General features: G+C 42.5%; 1 protein-coding gene across 1 annotated transcript; it reads right to left on the bottom strand.

The window, feature by feature from the left end:
• Window positions 1-12,516: 12,516 nt before the first annotated feature.
• LOC118378987 (chromobox protein homolog 2-like) lies at window positions 12,517-19,142 on the bottom strand. The gene is made up of 5 exons (XM_035765988.2): window positions 18,990-19,142; window positions 18,859-18,902; window positions 17,440-17,505; window positions 16,467-16,536; window positions 12,517-16,369 (listed from the first exon to the last, which is right to left on the bottom strand). Exons 1-5 carry the CDS (start codon window positions 19,059-19,061, stop codon window positions 14,924-14,926), a joined length of 1,698 nt encoding a protein of 565 aa, XP_035621881.1. The 5' UTR covers window positions 19,062-19,142; the 3' UTR covers window positions 12,517-14,923.
• Between the last annotated feature and the right edge of the window lie 1,705 nt (window positions 19,143-20,847).

The raw sequence follows: 20,847 nt of genomic DNA, 5'->3' as shown, positions 1-20,847 counted from the left end.
AAGTTTACCCACTCCTGTGTGCATGCCAAGTCTCTGCAGAAAGCTATCATTCTGCCACAGTGCGTTACGAAGCCAACCGTCACTCTCAGGTTCATTTATCGATTTGCCACACTGTTGTATAGTGCATTGAGAGAGGCCTTGCTGACTTTGATCAGATACAAAAGTTGGACTGGATTTTCTTTGAGAATCAGGCAGGTCGGTCTTTGACTTTCAGGACAAAACTTTGTGAACACTGTTCTCATGTGGTTAAGATCAACCAGTCGTTGAAATAGGTCACATTACCTCAGAAAAGGCTTGATTCTCATGAATGATGACAGATCGTTCTGAAAAGAAGTTCATCATTTTATCTAAAGCTTTCATAAGAATACTCCCATTGATCTGTTCAATTGGTTTGGCGAACTCAGCAAATGTTTATGTACCATTACTTTCGTACCAAGTCAGATTTAAGACCAAATGGGTTTCTGGCTCAGTGAAAGAGAAGCCTGTGGGCTTCCTGCTTGATCAATGGACAGTGTTCAAGGTTTGCACTAATCCAATAGGAAATCTGCATGGCTTCCACTGTTGTCATGCCAATCATGGTCCTGTTTGTTACCTATTTCCAATTTGTAAGTCATTGTGACACTCGGGGCTTATTCATGTGTATAGAACTGCAAGGTAATAAGTCAGTGTGCATTGACTGAGCTGACATCATTATAAATGTCACTGCTGTCCTGGACCAAACTCTTTTAGAGTTCATTAACAATGGAGGGAGTTTGTCAGTCATGCCACTCATTTACATCTCATGTCAAGTTATAGATTCATGAGGGTTTCGGTGTATGATTAGATCATTGCACAAACAATTTGTCTGGTTTGCTTTAGCACAATAAGAATGTTGTTAACAGTATCAAGAGCTCATTCAGGGCAGTAGACCAACTTCTGAAAGAGAGAAAAGTGAGGATACTTTGAAAAAAGGTGTTCTTTATCATCACAGTTATCGTTGCAGTAAATGCTTGAACAGGGGGAGAAGTAGAAGGCTTATAAAAAGAGAGGAGCAAGAGAAGCAGGGAGCAGACGAGGGAGGGCTTTAGATTTATCACCCAGGCCTGGAGTGGAAAGATGCACCCCTCTCTCCGAACAGTGGGTTTTCACTTCAATCTAATTCAATGTGAAGTGTTTAAGACAGCAGCGTGGCTTTGTGAGGTGGATGTGAAATCCAGGCAGGCTTTTCCCCATTAAGACGGAACAGTCCCAGTGTTCTGATCTATAGCTTCTCAGATTCAGCCCAGTAGTTTTTGCTATAGTTGAAAGTCGGTACTAGACTCAATGGTATTTCACTGGAAAATGGAATCTAAGATGTCTTCTAATCAGTTGTACAATATGATAGAAGGATTGTTTTATTGTCTACTTCTATCCGGATGCATCTTTAGTCAGTAAGGGTGTTGTCTTGGTCAGGTCATCAGATGATTTCTGCATCATTAATGAGGCAATCTTACTCACTGCTCTTTCTTACTTCTCTGAAGTGCTCATTATTTTAATGCATATATGCCATCTAGTGGCCTACATCAAAGCAGATGGTATTCCCACAGCTCCTCATCTCAGAATGCTCCTCATTTAAACCTGACATTCTGTCTGTCAATGTGCATCCTTGAAACGTTCCTCTCCAATCGTTCCTCTCTTAACTTTCTTCGCCAAATCATAACTTTTAACTTTCATACTCACACGTATCATTATTTTATACTCATTACAGAAGTGTTATTTTCAAATGACCACACCTTTTACCCATTGGCAACGCAACATTTCCACTTTTATCGGTGTATCGAAAGTTAGGATTTGACGCTACGGTAAGGCCCATTTTTTAAGAGACATGTTAAATTGCTTTAGTAGGCTATCACAACTATGGGCCACATGACCAAGACTATATTGTATTGAGGAAGTCATGTCATGTAGCAAAAACTAGTACTGAGTATAATGTGCCCTCATTTTAGTGAGTGATCTGTTTCTCTCTGATGGTAGACAGTGCAAAACCCTTTTAGCTCATTCCATCAGCCTCCCTAGTGAGGGCTCAGTGGGGCACATTCATTTAGTGTTTCCAAGAGGCACACCTCACACTCCCCAACAATGTCTGCTTACTGGCCCAATCAACAGGACAGGATGTGTGTGTGTGTGGCAGTCATAGATCCCCTGCATGGCGTCGGAGACTTTCATTAGTCTGTCTTTAGTGTTGTGTTTGCTCCCAGGTTTAGAAACTCCAGACTGAGTGGCTTGTTTGAGGAGAGCTGAATGAGGTGAATCTCACACTATCAGGTCAGTGTGCCGAGCGTATTTGTAGATTTACACCGGCCTCTTTATTAAGCTGGAATGTTAACTTTGAAGCCCAGTTTGTGTGCGTGTGTGGTGTCTGTCTGTCTGTCTGTCTGTCTGTCTGTCTGTCTGTCTGTCTGTCTGTCTGTCTGTCTGTCTGTCTGTCTGTCTGTCTGTGCGTGCGTGCGTGTGTATTCCGGAGGGAAAATTACGAGCTGCATGAAAATTATTACACTTCCTCCAGCCTCCAAGCTGCCCGCCTGCCGACCCACTGCCAAGACATGGATTGCTCTAACAAGTCTGTTAGAATGACAGCATGAGGCCAAATAAACTAATCAGGACCACAGATAAGGAGATAAAAATAGATAAAGGTTGTAAAACTCCAGTGTCTCCCCTCAGTGTGAGTTGATATCCAATTAGAACTGTGGATCTGGTAGAGAGCGTGCCAGTGATATTTTCATGATCCTTGCCTAAGAGAAATAAGTGTTAATGAAAATCAGTTGACTTGCGCCAGCAACACCATCCAAGCTGTCCAGAGTTTTCACACAGGACACCATCAAGCAGAGAATGTTTTCCCCCTGGAAGGCAGGAGTAAAGCCCAGGGGGTAATAAAAGTGGGACAGCCCATGTCAGTCCTGTAAACGCAATCTGCAAAGTGTTAATTACAACCTGGCGCCTCTGTGAAGCTGTGTGTTCTCAGGTCCACTGAGTCGTCACGTCCTGATCTCCTTTCCTAAACAACTTTGCACAAGCAATGGAAACAAGATTTTCTCCCGGTGGGGTTCGTGTTTGATCGACCAGCTTGAAGCAAATGTCAGAAGTTGTTTGTATTACCTTTCCTCCTCTAAAGTAATCCACACCATGATTGCTACACACAAGTCATCAAGATTGCCCTGAGACTGTAGCCTAGATGGACTAATGTCATAGGCCCCCCCAAAAATATAAATGCAGAGCCATTTTATTTCAGCTGTGTAAGAAAGGGTGGTCTGTTACTGATGAATTTTACACCTCCGCCATCAGCTCAGGCTTCGACTCCGTCAGAGCATGCTAAACAGTGTTCATGTGCTCATTAGGGCATTGGTGGAATAATTTCCCTCTCTTTGGTCAAAGCGGCCACTGTTACTTCCCCCCATAACAGTAACTCTTCCGCCTCTGTCTATTGAATTGTGACTGGAACATTATGTGGATAACTCTGGGAGATACTCCCCTTCCTCTGTTCTCCCTCCTGCACTGGAAAACAGACATCAGTGGGCCCTCCTTTTGATTTTGTTATTTTGTAATGGCCTCCAAAGGTTGATGGATGGCTCCTCTACAGGTCTCCCTAAGGAGCGAGCCCTCTATCTACACATGAATCTACCGCTGTGAGACAGACACGCTTGTTTAGCCAGCACAAAGCCCAGTAAGCTGTTGTCTCTGAGAACAAGCTGGCCGTCTCTAGAGCCACTGGAGGCTGCGATGGCTGGAGCCAGAGTAATGACCTGTGAAATTCACCGATAGAGATGTCCTGTTGCACACAGGTCTGCCGGCACCGGCCCTTGTTCTTGGCGCGTCGCTGATTTATCGGAGCGGGCCTCTCCCGGTGCAAGTGGGTTTGTGAGTTTTTATGTGCATTGGCCAAGGGATCCTCTTTTTAATCTTTTTTTTCATGAACACATTTTGTACACAGGCTGCCCATGTAAAAAAGGTTTGGCAAAATCACTTGTTGCCCAGGATGAGAGTTCTTAACAAATATCAAGACAGAGTGAAATGCCCAGTCAAAAATCTCTTCAGCCTCTGTTATTGACAATGCTACAACAAGACAGGTCTGGGTCTTCCTGGTCTTTTTTTAAGCGGTATGAAACATGGTGAAAACATGCAGTGTTATAAGGTTGCAGTGCAATATGCTGTGTTCTCAGCTAATATCATATAAGTACCTGTTTGATGCAGTATGTAGACTTTAATGCCCTGAGAGTCTATCAACGGTTGCTCTCCCTCTTAACCGAATTAGACTGGGATCTAAGTGTCAGAGTTTTAGAAGAGTTATACTTATACAAATGATGGGCAGATCTGAAAGACGAACACTGCCCTGGCACCTTCTGTCTGCTTTCTGTATTTAATTCGATACAGCTGGACTAACCCTAACTCAGTTTGACAGTAGAGGGAGATCCCTGCCTGTGGGTGGTAGCAGCTCACGAGGGAAGACCTTCCAACAAGGTCTTCCCTGTCATAACACAGTGGATTGTATGGACCGATTTCACTCCCCAATTTGTATCTGATTGTGGGACCAACCTGTTTGTCTGACTGTCTGCATATTCATGAATCTATCTATCTTGTCTGTTTATCTTGTCGATCAACCAGACGATGTGTACATACACCTTAATGGCTCTCTATTCATGTATCAATACATGATATCAGATAGCTGGGGAGTTGTCACAGCTGCCAGCTTGTTGCATTTTGTGGCTGTAGAATCCCAGTTTCAGGACAAGACATACTCTATACACTCTTAGAAAAAGGTTTCCAGAAGGGTTCTTCAGCTGTCCCCATAGGATAACCCTTTTCGGTTCCAATTAGAACCTTTTATGGTTCCAGTTAAAACTATTTTGGTTCCATGTAGAACCCTCTGGGGAAAGGGTTCTACATGGAACCCAATAGGGTTCTACCTGGAACCAAAAGGGGTTCTTCAAAGGGCTACCCTATGGGGACAGCCAAAGAACCTAGCTGACGCAGCAGTGGAAGAAGTGTTTATGGAACCAAGATGACATCAGATACTGGGACTAATCAATATATTTTCTCTCTGCTTGCTTGCCCTTCAGGTGTCCATGAATGCAAGGGGTGGGGGGGGTCATGTGGTGTAATAAAGTAAGCCTGGAGGAAAATGTGACAGATGTGGATGCCTGTGCCAGTTAGAACAGCGAGAGTGGGACTGTCAGACATGTCGACTCCGGCACAGTGATGGATGGCGAGTGAGGTAAGACGGATGACATCGTCTGTCTGAGGCCGTGTTGTCATAGTGGAGGACTGCCGCTTGTCTTGCCTCTCAATATCAGAGGGCAAACTGACGTTTGTTTACACTGCTTCAACAGAGTGATTTAGAAACAGACCATGGGAGATGTGGGTGAAAAAGGTAGGCTTTGCTGGAGGGTTGTATCAGATTTCTAAACAGTCCTTTGAAATCGAGTACCAACCATCGTTAAAGTTGGAGAGCAGTTTAAATACAACCAGCCCCTGGTTGTAATCCGAAAGTTTAGGGGAAACAAAACAAAAATACAAACATTATTGCCGACTATGTCATTACATTATTAGAATACTGTGTGTAAATGTATAAAATAGACAATGTGATCTAGTAGAGAAAGCTGATCACAGCTTGGAGTCTCCAAAACAACACCAATTTGGGCAGGGTGTTATTGCCATGTAAGATGGATGGGGGGGGTAGGGGCTCCACATTTCCAGACCGGCCTGAAGTCAGGGGTGGGGTGGGGGGATTACACTGTGTCACACTGTTCATACTGTTTATGCATACCAGGCCACTGTGAGTGCCTCTGTTGCTGAAGTGTTTACATTAATTTATTTTGGGAAAATTCCACAGTATCGGGATGGGGATCTCTATAAATTAAGGAATCTAGCGCTTTGTAATGATAACTTCTGTCAGTTAGTCATTCTTTGTGACAGTGTTTTAAGAGTGTCTAAATATATGGGTGGTGAGAGAAAGGGGTGTCTGTGTATTGAAAGGTGGTAGGGATTGGGGGACTAGCTGAGGGCTGGAGGCATGTGAAATCGCCCAATGAGCAGTCTCTTTTTATTACAGACAAACAATGCTTAAAGGCCCAGTGCAGTCAAAGATGGGATTTTCCTGTGTTTTATATATATTTCCTCCACTCTTCTGGAAGTCTTTCCACTAGATGTTTGAACATTGTTGCAGGGACTTGCTTTCATTCAGCCACAAGAGCATTTGTGAGGTCGGAGAAGTGTCGGCGTTCCAATTCATCCTGAAGGTGTTCGATGGGGTTGAGGTCAGGGCTCTGTGCAGGTCAGTCACGTTCTTCCACACCGATCTCGACAAACTGGCATCCGCCAAACCCAGATTTGTCCCTCAGACTGCCAGTTGGTGAAGTGTCATCACTCCAGAGAACGCGTTTCCACTGCTCCAGAGTCCAATGGCGGCGAGCTTTACACCACTCCAGCCGACTCTTGGCATGCTGATCTTAGGCTTGTGTGCGGTTGTTCTGCCATGGAAAACCATTTCATGAAGTTCCAGACGAACAGTTCTTGTGCTGACGTTGCTTCCAGAGGCAGTTTGGAACTCGGTAGTAAGTGTTGCAACCGAGGACATATGATTTTTATGTGCTAAGCACTTCAGTGGTCATGTTCTGTGTGCTTGTGTGGCCTACCACTTCGCGGCTGAGCCGTTGTTGCTCCTAGATATTTCCACTTCACAATAACAGCCCTTACAGTTAACCGGCGCAGCTCTAGCAGGGCAGAAATTATGAATGAACTTGTTTGCAAGATGGCATCCTATGATTGTGCCACGTTGAAAGTCACTGAGCTCTTCAGTAAGGCCATTCTACTGACAATGTTTGTCCATGGAGATTTTATACACCTGTCAGCAACTGGGGTGGCTGAAATAGCCAAATCCACAAATTTCAACGGGTGTCCACATACTATTGTATATATAGTGTATAGTATTGGGAATATTATGATAATGCCCTTTTAGTGTAAGAGCTGTTGGAAAAGACCACCTCAAATGTCATCATGTTTTGGTGGGATGGTGGTTTGGACTGCCTGTTGTCATTACCGAGGGGTACATTAATTAATAGACCAATAAGAAAGAGGTCTAATCCTCTCTGTCAATAACAGCTGGAGTTCAGATTTCCCCTCCCCACTCAGACCACTCCCAGAATGTCCTAGAAGCTAGTTTTTAATTCAGAACAATCACAGTAAGTTACTTAATTGTTACCCAGAAATTATATAATATTGCATTGGACCTTTAACATGGACCTTTTGACTGTAATGCACTCATAATAGATTTAAGCACAATGGGTTGGGGATATTTTACAGATTTAGACTAGTTTTAAAAGTGCTGCCAAACAAAACTATGAAGTATAGGGTGTAATCTTCTTGTCTAGGGAGGGCCAAAGTGTCACGCCCTGAACTTAGAGAGCTTTTTATGTCTCTATTATGGTTTGGTCAGGGTGTGATTTGGGTGGGAATTCTATGTTCTATTTTCTATGTTTTGTATTTCTTTGTTTTGGCCGGGTATGGTTCTCAATCAGAGACAGCTGTCTATCATTGTCTCTGATTGGGAACCATACTTAGGCAGCCCTTTTTCACACCTGTGATTGTGGGTAGTTGACTTTGTTTGTGGCACATAGCCCTTAAGCATCACGGTTTTATTGTTTTTGTCAGCGTCATCCTAAATAAAAGGAATATGTACGCTGACCACGCTGCACCTTGGTCTGCTTCTTTCGACGGCCGTGACACAAAGTAACAATCCCTGCATTAGTCAGCCATACACTTGTATGCATGGATAGCGATGAGCACTGTATGTTACACCCTGAGCCCAATAGTCAAAGGGAACTGAGCAGCGTTGACCTTTGTAAGACTTAAACCCAAGTCATCTTTTTGTAGTCACCATGATGTATGAGTCATGAAGCCGATGTGACTCCTGAAATACTGACTTATGTCACTGTGTTGTGCGAAAGGCGACCCTCCAGGAAGAAACCTCAGTCTGACCTCCCCAACCATATCTGTAGTGGAACAGAGAACACAGAACACTCTGCTTATCGGTCACGGCTACAGGTCACATAACACCCAGGGGTCAAGTGTGACACTGTCCACTCAGAGTTAATAGACCTAGGCAGCCAGGAGACAGGGGTGACGCTCCACTGGAGATATGTAACATAACGTTACACTCCTGGCTTCATGGTAAAGGAGCTAATACTGCCTCAAGTGTCTGCTCCTCCCGAGAGAGTGACCCAGGGCCTTCAGTTTGAATTGAATTAGATAAGCCAATGGGACATGGCAACATCCAACATATTATCTTTTAATTTGGGGGGGTGTTGTTTGCTTACATGTGTGTTCATGAAATGATTCTGGCTTGCAAATAAGTTGGAGGAGAGCTTGTACAGTTAAAACTGAATGAACAATGCCTTTGTCTTTTGACATGTACGATTAAAGTCATTGGCTAGTGATTTTGAATATGTTTTTTCCTGTAACATTTAGATGCAATCAGACAGTTTGATGATCAGCTGTTTGATCATTTCTGGCCAAACACTAACCTGGTTTACTTCATCCTTTATACAATCAATAGCTGTATCAGGTTCTTTGTGATCTCAGTTGTGAATAAAGAGTTGTCTTAGTCCTGGCAACTGGAGAGGTAGTGGAGTCTGGTGTTTGGAAACTGTAAGAAATGTCTAAGTTAGAATCAATCCCGTCTTTGATAGGGATCCAGTGCTGTTGTAGGTGTGATATGGGTCCAGGATTGGGGATTTGGCTCAGCTCTGAGCTGGAGCTCTGGGCTGGAGTTCTGAATCAACTTAAGTGTGTGCAGGGATCTGGAACTAATGACACAGAATAGTGGTAACAGTTAGTTCTGTTAGCTTGTCACAAAGGTGTGTATCCGTTTTCCTTCATCAGGTTGGGTAAGGGGCAAACTCAATGGAAAAAGGAGACCATCTCAATGTTCTTGATGTGACACTCAGATGAGAGAGTGGGGTCAAAGGTAACACCAAGGTTTCAGGCCTGGGGGCAGGGAGAGACCGTGACACCCTCAATCATGTTGAAACCACCCAGCTTTTCCAGCACACTTTTTACCAGTGGTGGAAAAAGTACCCAATTGTCAAACTTGAGTAAAGGTAAAGATACATTAATAGAAAATAACTAAAGTAGAATTGAAAGTCAACCAGTAAAATACTACTTCAGTAAAAGTCTAAAAGTATTTGGTTTTAAACAAACTTAGGTATCAAAAGTAACTGTAATTGCTAAAATATACTTATGGATCAAAAGTATAAATCATTTCAAATCCCTTATATTAAGTAAACCAGGCGACACTAAAGCATTTGTGTTTAGTGAGTACGCCAGATCAGATGCAGTAGGGATAACCAGGGATTTTCTCTTTAAGTGCTTGAATTGGACAATTTTCCTGTTCTTCTAAGCATTCAAAGTACTTTTGGTGTCAGGGAAAATAAATGGAGTAGAAAGTACATTATTTGCTTTTGGAATGTAGTGAAGTAAAAGTTGTCAAAAATATAAATAGCAAAGTAGATACCCCTAAAAACTACTTAAGTAGTACTTTAAAGTATTTTTCTTAAGTACTTTACACCACTGCTTTTTACTCTTTGGCTTTGAGAAGTTGGCTTGCATCCATAATTTGATGTTGAGCAGACAGATTTTATTGTGATGGGTGGGCAGAGGACATAGAGATGTGATATCAACATACAATACCAGTCAAATGTTTGGACACACCTACTCATTCAAGGGGTTTTCTTTATTTCTACTATTTTCTACATTGTAGAATAATAGTGAAAACAACAAAACTATGAAATAAAACATGGAATCATGTAGCAACCAAAAAAGTGTTAAACAAATCAAAATATATTCTTTGCCTTGATGAAAGCTTTGCACACTCTTGGCATTCTCTCAACCAGCTTAGCCTGGAATACTTTTCCAACAGTCTTGAAGGAGTTCCCACATATGCTGAGCACTTGTTTGCTGCTTTTCCTTCACTCTGCGGTCCAACCCATCCCAGACCATTTCAATTGGGTTGAGGTCGGATGATTGTGAAGGCCAGGTCATCTGATTCAGCACTCCATCACTCTCCTTCTTGGTCAAATAGCCCTTACACAGCCTGGAGGTGTGTTGGGTAATTGTCCTGTTGAAAAACAAATGATAGTCCCACTAAGCGCAAACCAGATGGGATGGGCTGCAGATGGGCTGCAGAATGGTGTGGTTGCCATGCTGGTTAAGTGTGCCTTGAATTCTAAATAAATCAAATCAAATGTTATTTGTCACATGCGCCGAATACAACAGGTGTAGTAGACCTTACAGTGAAATGCTTACTTACAAGCCCTTAACCAACAATGCAGTTTTAAGAAAATACCTAAGAAAAAAAGTAGGAGATAAGAATAACAAATAATTAAAGAGCAGCAGTAAATAACAATAGTGGGATTAAATACAGGGGGTACTGGTACAGAGTCAATGTGCACCGGTGTCGAGGTAATTGAGGTAATATGTACATGTAGGTAGAGTTATTAAAGTGACTATGCATAGATCACTAGCAAAGCACCCCCACACCATCACACCTCCTCCTCCATGCTTCCCGGTGGGAACTACACATGCAGAGATCATCTTCTCTGCGTCTCACAAAGACATGGCGGTTGGAACCAAAAATCTCAAATGTGGCCTCATCAGACCAAAGGACAGATTTCCACCAGTTTAATGTCCATTGCTCATGTTTCTTGGACCAAGCACGTCTCTTCTTATTCGTCTATTCTTAATCGGCTTCCTATTTCACAAAAAAGCATCCTTCACTCATGCTGCCAAACATACCCTCGTAAAACTGACTATCCTACCGATCCTTGAATTTGGCGATGTCATTTACAAAATAGCCACCACACTCTACTCAGCAAATTGGATGCAGTCATATACTACCCACCACTGCGACCTGCATGCTCTCGTAGGCTCTCTCGTTGGCTCGCCCTCACTTCATCTTCATCGCCAAACATACTGGCTCTAGGTCATCTATAAGTCTTTGCTAGGTAAAGCCCCGCCTTATCTCAGATCACTGGTCACCATAGCGGCACCCACCTGTAGCACGTGCTCCAGCAGGTATATTTTACTGGTCACCCCCAAAATCAATTCCTCTTTGGCCGCCTTTCCTTCCAGTTCTCTACTGCTAATGACTGGAACGAATTGCAAAAACCACTGAAGCTTTAGACTCATATCTCCCTCACTATCTTTAAGCATCAGCTGTCAGAGCAGTTTACAGATCATTGCACTTGTACATAGCCCATCTGTAAATAGCCCACCCAACTATCTCATCTCCATATTGTTTATTTATTTATTTTATTCTCCTTTGCACCCCAGTATCTCTACTTGCACATTCATCTTCTGTACATCTATCACTCCAGTGTTTAATTGCTAAATTGTAATTATTTCACCACTATGGACTATTTATTGCCTTACCTCCCTAATCTTACCTAATTTGCAGATACTGTATATAGACTTTTCTATTGTGTTATTGACTGTACGATTGTTTATTCCATGTGTAACTCTGTGGTGTTGTTTGTGTCGCACTGCTTTGCTTTATCTTGGCCAAGTCGCAGTTGTAAATGAGAACTTGTTCTCAACTGGCCTGCATGGTTAAATAAAGGTGAAATAAAAAATACATTTGAAAAACTACCTCATGAAATTGGTTGAGAGAAGGCCACGATTGTGCAAAGTTGTCATCAAGGCAAAGGTTGGCTACTTTGAAAAATCTCAAGTATAAAATATATTTTTGGGTTACTGCATGATTCCATGTGTATTATTTCATAGTTATGTCTTAACTATTATTCTACAGTGTAGAAACTTGTAAAAAATAAAAACCCTGGAATGTGTAGGTGAATCCAAACTTTTGACTGTTACTGTAGATATTTGTTTTGTTATTACAGTAGAGTTAAATCCAAAGCCAGGGAGCATGTGACCAGGGTGAGCAGGCACATAGAGGCAGAGGGGGCTGTAGATTAGAACACCCTGAATGACAGTACTGTAACTAGCTCAGCCAGACACATCCCCATGAAGGGAAATTATATATTTCCAATTGGATCAATTAGGAGCTAAACCAGATAGTGATTTGATCTGTCAGAGTGAAAAATGTGAGTATGTGCTTTTCAAATGGAACAGCAAGTCTCACAACCCCGTGAGTGTGAGTGAGTGCTCACCCCTCTTTACATTGGTGAACCCATCCATCTGTTACACCTACAGGGGGAGAAACATAGTTCGCCATTCTGAATGGGCCTTGTTTGAAATGCAACAGCAGCATCTAGTGACTGAACGAATAACTACATTATATTCAGGAGGCTCCTGCAAAGAGTATTTTTGTAACACACACTGACACGTACCTAATAATTTAATTCAGACTCCTATTGGCTATTTAAATTCAGCAGAATTTCTAATACTAAGGCCAATTAACAGAAAGTGTATGACTTGGGTTGGAATTATGAGTTGAGGGTTAAGGGGCACCCCCAACATGATCAGTGAAAACAGAAACAATTACCAGACTTATTAAGAAAGTACTATTTATTAAAGGTTAATATCACAACAACATGCACAATACAAAGATTGGTGACATTGTCCTATCCTGAAGACCTTGTTTAAATAAATAGTTTGAAGAATACAGCCTTCAGATGAAATAGTTAGTATATCAAAAGAAGATTACAAATGTGTAAAGACCACAGCCCAACAATTGTCTTTTCTTGAATGCCTTCACTCCCTCGCGTCACAGTTTGAGAAATGGAGCGAGGAAAACATAAAACCTCCGTTACAGGAGTCCGTAGCCTGGCTCCAGCTAATGTCAAATGTGAGATACAATTATCAAAGCAATCCAGTTGTAAGTGCCCCATCATCCCATAAATTGTCAAATGTCACTAACATTTAAGAACCCCTGTGGATGAGGGTCATTTCTCACCTATCAAGGCACAATGCCTTGTCTTCCTTCAAGGCTTCTGATTAATCATGTCAGTAATGTTTGCATATGAACATATTTGAGAGAACATTTTTCCAAATCCAGGGTCCAGATAGCCTCAAATAGTGTTTATGGCATATAGAAACCATCAACATAAACAGCTGAATACAAGCACTTAAAACCACCTAAGTGGTTGCTGGTCCTAGTCTAGTCAATTTGACCGTAAATCTGTAAGTATTGTAAATCTAGTTGAAGAATAAACATGTTTGGACAATGCCTAGCTACTCTGATCTGTATGAGAGGCAAATCACACTCAAATGTTGTGTCTCCAGAATTCCCACTAAAAATATATCTTGTTGTATTTGTTTGAACAATACACTACCACATAGGTTACATCATGACACAACTGCACTTTCAAACACGGTGCATCTGCGTGGCAAGATTTAAACAAGTATGGAGCAATGATTACCACCTCTGTGTATAATTAACAGATGCACAAGAATAACCATCCTTCTCTGCAAACCTGACACGTTAGCTTTCTTTGGGGTAACGCCTTTGTTGATTCATTTTAGTAGAACATTTAAAGCATGGTCTGCAGAGTACGATTAGAGTGGGGAGTTCAAAAGTGGTATAGCTAAACTCCTCTCTAGGGAGCAGAAAGACAGTAGACGTTGTGGTTTCTTTTCAGTTACATCAGATAAACACATTTTTCTTCTGTGGGTAGCAGAGCCTAACTCCTGATCCCATGCAGCCGAGTAAAATGAGATTGTGGTGTGTGTATGCACACTGCATGTAACAAAGGAAAATATCTAGCATTTCATCGGCCTACACTTTGAACACAAGCTGCTAAACACTCAATCTGGTGTTTTTTTGTGGCCAAGGAAAAACAATACCAAGCAGTTAGTTCATTGTTGGGTTTCCTTTGCCTCCACCCTTCCTACAGTAGTGAAATCCCTTGCCCTCAGTGCTCATAAAGGCACAAAGAGGCCCCTCACGGGTACTATGGCTGGGTTAGTGGAGGAGTCACATCAGGTGTGCTGTCCATCACCGTCCTGCCATATCTATACCAGCAATTATTCACTGGGCTCATCCATAATAATCACCAGTGGTGACAGGAGTACACCCGCCAGTGAATGCCCTAGTGGGGTTGTGCGAGCACAGACCTGAAGGGAGAGGAGTAACCTCGGCCAGTAACCGGTCTTATCTGAGCACTAGGGGAGAACAGAGATAGTGTATCTTCTTCTCTCGTACTCCAGCCTGGGTGGAATACTTCACTGATAAGACTGACTGCACTGAGGAAATAAACTCATTTTCAACCGATGAGAACTTGGTCCTCAATGCAACACCGGGTTTGCCTTGCAAACTTCTTTGTTAATGTTATAGCTTCAAGAGCTCTTCCAGTAATTACATTTTCAAATCAGAAAATGTTGCTATTATTTGTCATTTCATTGGAATTTTACACTTAACATAAGACTACAGTGCTTTACACTAATGTGAATTGGCAAATTGATTGTAATGGTCACAACATCTTATACTCGAGGGAGAAAAAAAAAACAGTACTTCCAAGTTTGCCGTTCCAGAAGAACTTCACAAGAATATTGAATACAAAACGAGAGCTGGATTAAACTAGAGGTAGCTACATTATAATGACATCCCTTAAGAGTTGCATTACTACTTTGTAATGAAACAAGCTACCAATCTAGTTTACACCTGGCCCTGAATAGTTCCCGTAAGACAAAGCTTTCCTCCAGTTGATTAGCTTGTTTTGTTTCATGTGTACAATATATCAAAAGTACATTGTCTTACTAACAGTGCAAAGCAAAAGAGTAAGTCTGCAGATTTCAGATTAATACATTGTAGAGAAGGGGAAACTTCACATCACTGCAGTAAACCTATGTGCATTAACACTGCTCTAACTTATCTACTTCATTCAATACCCCACTTAAGGCCTCTGCTGTCTACTTTGCAGCCCCTTTGCTAGGCAGCTCAATTACCGGTGTTCAGTCAATAATTATGTATGTTGAAGAAGCCCACACTGGTTGGGGACTCCTTGACTGTGACAGTGACAAGATTGGCAGTGACGTCAGTAACAAACACATGCTCGATCAGGCTGTGAGTGGGCTTCCAGTCCTGGCCGGTCTGGACTGAGATGGACAAGTCCTGACTGTTACTTGGGTAGGGGGAATCCTGGTCAGAGTCGGAGGTGCTCTCCTCACCGGTGCTCATCTCACTCAGGAGGACCTTGGCCTGCTTGCCAATGTCTTTGGAGGCAGATCTCTCCCGCTTGCCCAGGATGTCTCTGGCCTCTGCGGAGGGGTTCTGGACAATGCTCTTCTCAACCCTCCCTTGGGCCCTTGTTGTAGTCAGCCTCTCAGGCCTCTCTGTCATGACACCCGCTTCACTGATCTCCTCCGCTTTGACCTTATCAACTCCAGGATGGTTCTTTCTGGGCTGTTGTCCACCAGGCGTGACAGGACTCTGGACAAGATTATTCTCTAGACCATACTGACCAACTGTGTCTTTCCGTGCTGGGTTGGCGGTGCTTCGCAGGTTGGACACTGGCGCAGTGCCATTGCCTGGAGTACCGTTGCCCGGTGTTGATTTGTTCACACTCTGCAGGTTTAGTGCCTGAAGGCTTGCAGCTTGGTTGGCAGGGCCTTTAGGAGTGGAGAAGGGGGCAGCAGTTTTGTTATTGGGTACCTGCTGCACTGGTGTTTGCCCAGGGGCATCTGGTTTCTTCTGCCCATTGTGGGAACCCAGCTGTGGCTGAAAAGCTCCTTGCAGGTTGCCATTGCTGGTTGAGAGTTTGGAGTTATGCAAATTCAACGCTGCTACGCCAGGAGATTTGCTTGCAGTCGTTTTTAAGTCCAAACCTGCTCCACTGTCCACTTCAGAGACCGACAGTTTGAAGTCAGAAGCTTGACTCTTGCTCTGGTTGGATCTCTGGTTGAAAGAGAGAGAAGCTGAGGTATTTGACCGGCAAGAGGCTGCAGTGTTCATGGAGTTTTTAGTAGTCCCACCCTGGGCCAGGGAACATCTGCTCTGGACACCCAGAGGGCCTCTGCTGTTCAACCCCATGAAGGTGAAGCTGGCTGGGTGAAAGGGTTTCTTGATTCCACCTCGGAGGTCTGCAGGGGAGTCTTTGGCAACTGTCTTTATGATCTTGCGCTGGCCCTTGTTCTGTTGAATGGCCTTCATTTCAGCAGGCAGTGCTTTCCTGCCTCGCTTCTTCCTCTGGGGCTCCGGCTTGGCCACAACAATCTGTGCTTTCTTCTGAGGGACGGGGTGGAGCTCCCGTGTTCTGGGACCTGGCTTTGCCTTTCTATCGTTGTTATCATCGTCGTCGTCATCATCCGATGAGGAGGAAGAGGAAGAAGATGACGATGATGAGCCAGACGAAGATGACGATGATGAAGAGCTGCTTGACTTTGACACTTCAGGCACAGTTTCCTGAAATGAGGAAGAGAGAAGTCATATTACATTATATTTATGACATTTTGGTAGAAAATACTTTTCAATATTTGTAAAGGTCTTGAGGAAAGCATACCACAACTTTTCGAGGTCTGCCCCTCGGCCTTTTCCCTCTCTTGCAGATCAGGATTTCCTTTTCTTGTTCACTGTAAAAACAATATATAGGAAACATTCATAAGCAGTAGTTATGGTAGAAGTAGAGCAGGAGTCAAGGATACAGACCGAGCACTGTTGAGTGTTTTGGAAACCATCTGAGGAGAGGGTATTCTATCACTAAACAACATTCATAAGCAGTAGTTATGGTAGAAGTAGAGCAGGAGTCAAGGATACAGACCGAGCACTGTTGAGTGTTTTGGAAACCATCTGAGGAGAGGGTATTCTATCACTAAACAACACTGTGATCCAAGACTTGTAGCCTTCTTCTTGACAGAGACATATGGACTGTGTGTTCATGGCGAGACAGGATTTTTTACAAGTAACATCTCGTGAAGTATTGTCTGGTCTTGCAACGCCAAATGCTGGGCAAAAACAAAATCAGGGGTTGCAGTAAAAATCCCCAAATGCTCATCTGAAATCACTAGATACGCTTTCACTTTTGGAAATTTGGTTCCTGTATTTGTTCCACCCCCTCATTTCCTGCTGTATATGCGTTTAAATCGTTGTTATCCTTCTACAAATGTATGTTTGCAAAAGAAAGTATACATTTGAAATGAAATATTTTCTCTCCTTCAGTTTTAAGATTAACTGGCACTTATGAGTCATTTTATTTTACAAATGCATTATTTTATCCCTTACCAATACAAAATAATGTATTTTTATATCAAATGTATTTTGAACAGAACGACCATCAAATAAAACTTGAAGGGCTGGGGAAACCTAAACTCATATCGATGTGTTTACAGCCTGAAAACAAGGATTGTATGTCGATCTGTGGGCTCCACATTGGCTTGAATGGGGCACTATTAACCCCTGCCTGAGCATTTCAGAGGGCATTGTTTGGATATAGTGGATAGCTCACTCAGTGAGGTCCTGGGCAAATAGAAACTCACCTCTTGTTAAATGCAGCCAATAATCTTGGGTCAAGGATGTTCGCTTGGGGCTCCCAGCTATTGTGCCTGAAGCAAAAGGAAAATATGTCCATCAAAATACTCAAATCACTTCAAATGTCCACATTGCAGTACTTCTTGGTAAAAGTTGATGATACAAGTTAGTCAATGCACTGATTAGACAGACGGACCAGTGTACCACTAATGAAATGTAGGCCTAGTGTAATCTAACCTAGTGACTAGAGACCTAGTATAACCTATACCCTAGTGACTGTGTAGAGATAAGAGGCCTAGTGTAACCTAACATAGCGTAACCTAACATAGCGTTGGAGAAAGGAGGCCGAGGGTAACCTAGTGTAGAGATGGGAGGCATATGCAAAGAGCTGTGAGTGGGAGGGTTAACCACATAGCAAAGGGGGAAGATAAGGAGAGAGGTTTATTTAAAGCCAAGTGTGTAGGATCTGCCGCCTTCACAGGAATCAGAGAATCTCAAAAGGGCCAATACTGAGTTAATGTAGAAAGAGATCACGAATTGGCAAGCACATAATTTCCACCAACCACGTCTTACCTTGTTTATATCACAACACGTAAATAACTTGACCATGTCGATGGCGCTGGCAGAATCCGAGAGCAATGTGAGGATTTGGGTTAAGAACGGGGTGTGAGTGACAGGCAGAATGCCCATTGATGATGGGATTAATAGCAACAATGAAACAGAAGGACAGAAGGGACAAGGGAAAGGGGCAACTGTGACAAGGACGCGCTGGCAGCTGGAGCGCCCGAAAGGGGGGAAAGACTGACTTACGAAGATTCTATGTATACTACCGAGTCACGTTAGGCAATAAATAAACTATATCACATTAGCATATACATTTAAACAACCATCACAAAAATTAGGCAAGTGTACCAACTGGACACTGTAGTTTGTGTGATGTGTTTCAGACTCGGCATACGTTTCCCAACCCAAACCTCTACCAACTCCCGCTTGTAATTTATTTATCAACAAAGCATATAATATAAAGCTAGATTGATAAACCATTAGCTAGAGCTCCAGTAAGCAAGTGATCAAATGAGTTTCTATAGCCTAGTTTGTGTGGCCTAATTACTGAGAAAATGTCAAATAGACAAACCAGCAGATATTGAATACGAGAAACCAAACCCCTAAACGATTTATTTGATTTGCATAACTAACTAGGTTAATTTCCAAACCTTAAAACCAATCATAATAATAGTAGTAGTAGTAGTAGTAGGGGGAGGCAAGCGTAAAACCATAATTTCTCGTTTTCACGTGTAGCATGTTTTCGAGCGAATTTAGGGAATGTATTAATCATTTTACTACAACAGTGAAGCAAAAAGCGACACGTTGTTGTTGTTTTCATTGTTTGAGGCTGCACTCGCAGCTGCAGCACCACTTGTACTTACTTGGATGACCATCCCCTCCACTTTACAAGAAACTCTAACTTCCCCTGCGAAAATAGAGAAGGGAAATATTACCAAACTGTGGGCAGAAAATATTTTGGGATATGAGAAAATTATATTTTACAACATCTAACCTTTCTTAGTCGTTTGTTCAGGATGCATTCAGCGTCGAAAACCTGTTCTCCTACGGCGCTCAATTCCTCCATGTTCGCTCTTGCCTACTCTAGTATTTTATGAAAAGAATGGAAAAGAGGGCGGAAAGAAAACGCATTCTCGAAGCTTGTCCCTTGGCAGTTACCGTCCCTGTACACGTCACACCTTGACGTGTGACCAATCAAATCGTTTTCACATATTGTGGTCAAAAATGTTCTATTATATTGACAAGATAATCGAGTGACCGCTCAAGCAATGGAACTACATGTCCTCAAAGATGGAAGGCGGGAGGGAGGAGGCCAGATCAGGTGAGAACATTATAGCCAATGAAAGGGCAGATACGTGTTTTTTATTTTACCTTTATTTAACCAGGTTGGCCAGTTGAGAACAAGTTCTCATTTACAACTGCGACCTGGCCAAGATAAAGCATAGCAGTGTGAACAGACAACACAGAGTTACACATGGAGTAAACGATTAACAAGTCAATAACACAGTAGAAAAAAAAGAGTCTATATACATTGTGTGCAAAAGGCATGAGGAGGCAGGCAAATAATTACAATTTTGCAGATTAACACTGGAGTGATAAATGATCAGATGGTCATGTACAGGCAGAGATATTGGTGTGCAAAAGAGCAGAAAAGTAAATAAATATGAACAGTATGGGGATGAGGTAGGTCAATTGGGTGGGCTATTTACCGATAGACTATGTACAGCTGCAGCGATCGGTTAGCTGCTCAGATAGCAGATGTTTGAAGTTGGTGAGGGAGATAAAAGTCAGCGATTTTTGCAATTCGTTCCAGTCTGAACAACAATATAAAGTCATTTTTTTGGTTTTTTTGTTTCCGAAATGCCACGTGCTTCCACATATCAGCGAATTCCTAACAACATAACCATTATGAAACTTACAACAGATCAAATAAGCCTCATGTAACAAATGAGCAATTACATCTGTTGTTGACCAAATTGGACACTTTCATTGACCTCCATGCAAAAATGCCTCACTTCGTGGCCTGTTTCGTGGACAGATTTTGGGCGGAGTAAACTCCCTTCACCTCTTCCTCTCTGTCGTGGTTTATTGAGCACCACGGTGGCAGCGTCATAATACCCACAAAACCTAGCGGTCAAACAGGGAAATGGTTCCAATCATTTTTCCACCATTCATTTTCCCCATAGTGGATTTTAGAAACACTTCAAAATAAGGGCTGTGCTCCATGTAGGCTTACCCTGGCGTGACGTTTTGAAAACCAAATAAACCTCTCGGGCAAGGTGACTTTTATAAATATAATCGGCTCTATTTACTCTCATATTCGAAAATGCTAATTAGTTTCATGCAATACTACAAAGCCCTGCAAGCTCCTGTATGTCATCTCTAGCTGACACCTTGTCTAACAGAAGTTTAGCCAATTTATTCATTACTACATTTAGCCAACATTAGATCCAGAGATTCTTACCTTTGCCTCGATTCGGCAGTCTTGTCCAGATCGTCATGGTATTTGTAGCTATATTTGTCCTTCTGTAGCTCAGTTGGTAGAGCATGGCGCTTGTAACGCCAGGGTATTGGGTTCGATTCCCGGGACCACCCATACGTAGAATGTATGCACACATGACTGACTGTAAGTCGCTTTGGATAAAAGCGTCTGCTAAATGGCATATATACATATACATATACATAATTATTTCATTTTTGTGGGGTAAATACAGGCGAATGTATTGATAAAAGTCACCTTGTCCAAGAGAGATTTACATGGTTATCAACATGTCATGCCAGGGTAAGCCTACACAAAACACAGCCCTTATTTTAAGTGTTACTAAAACCCCCTATGGGAAAAATGAATGGTG

The sequence above is a fragment of the Oncorhynchus keta genome, chromosome 32, assembly GCF_023373465.1.
Source record: "Oncorhynchus keta strain PuntledgeMale-10-30-2019 chromosome 32, Oket_V2, whole genome shotgun sequence".
Classification (NCBI taxonomy): domain Eukaryota; kingdom Metazoa; phylum Chordata; class Actinopteri; order Salmoniformes; family Salmonidae; genus Oncorhynchus; species Oncorhynchus keta.
The sequence above is the reverse complement of the archived record's forward strand: the minus strand, read 5'-3'. Positions and strand labels throughout refer to the sequence as shown.

Coding starts and splice junctions, on each gene's coding strand:
- LOC118378987 (XM_035765988.2), bottom strand. CDS start 19,061: ATGGAGGAATTGAGCGCCGTAGGAGAACAGGTTTTCGACGCTGAATGC. Junction 18,903..18,989: donor TGAACAAACGACTAAGAAAG/GTTAGATGTTGT, acceptor CTATTTTCGCAG/GGGAAGTTAGAGTTTCTTGT. Junction 17,506..18,858: donor TGGAGGGGATGGTCATCCAA/GTAAGTACAAGT, acceptor CTTTTGCTTCAG/GCACAATAGCTGGGAGCCCC.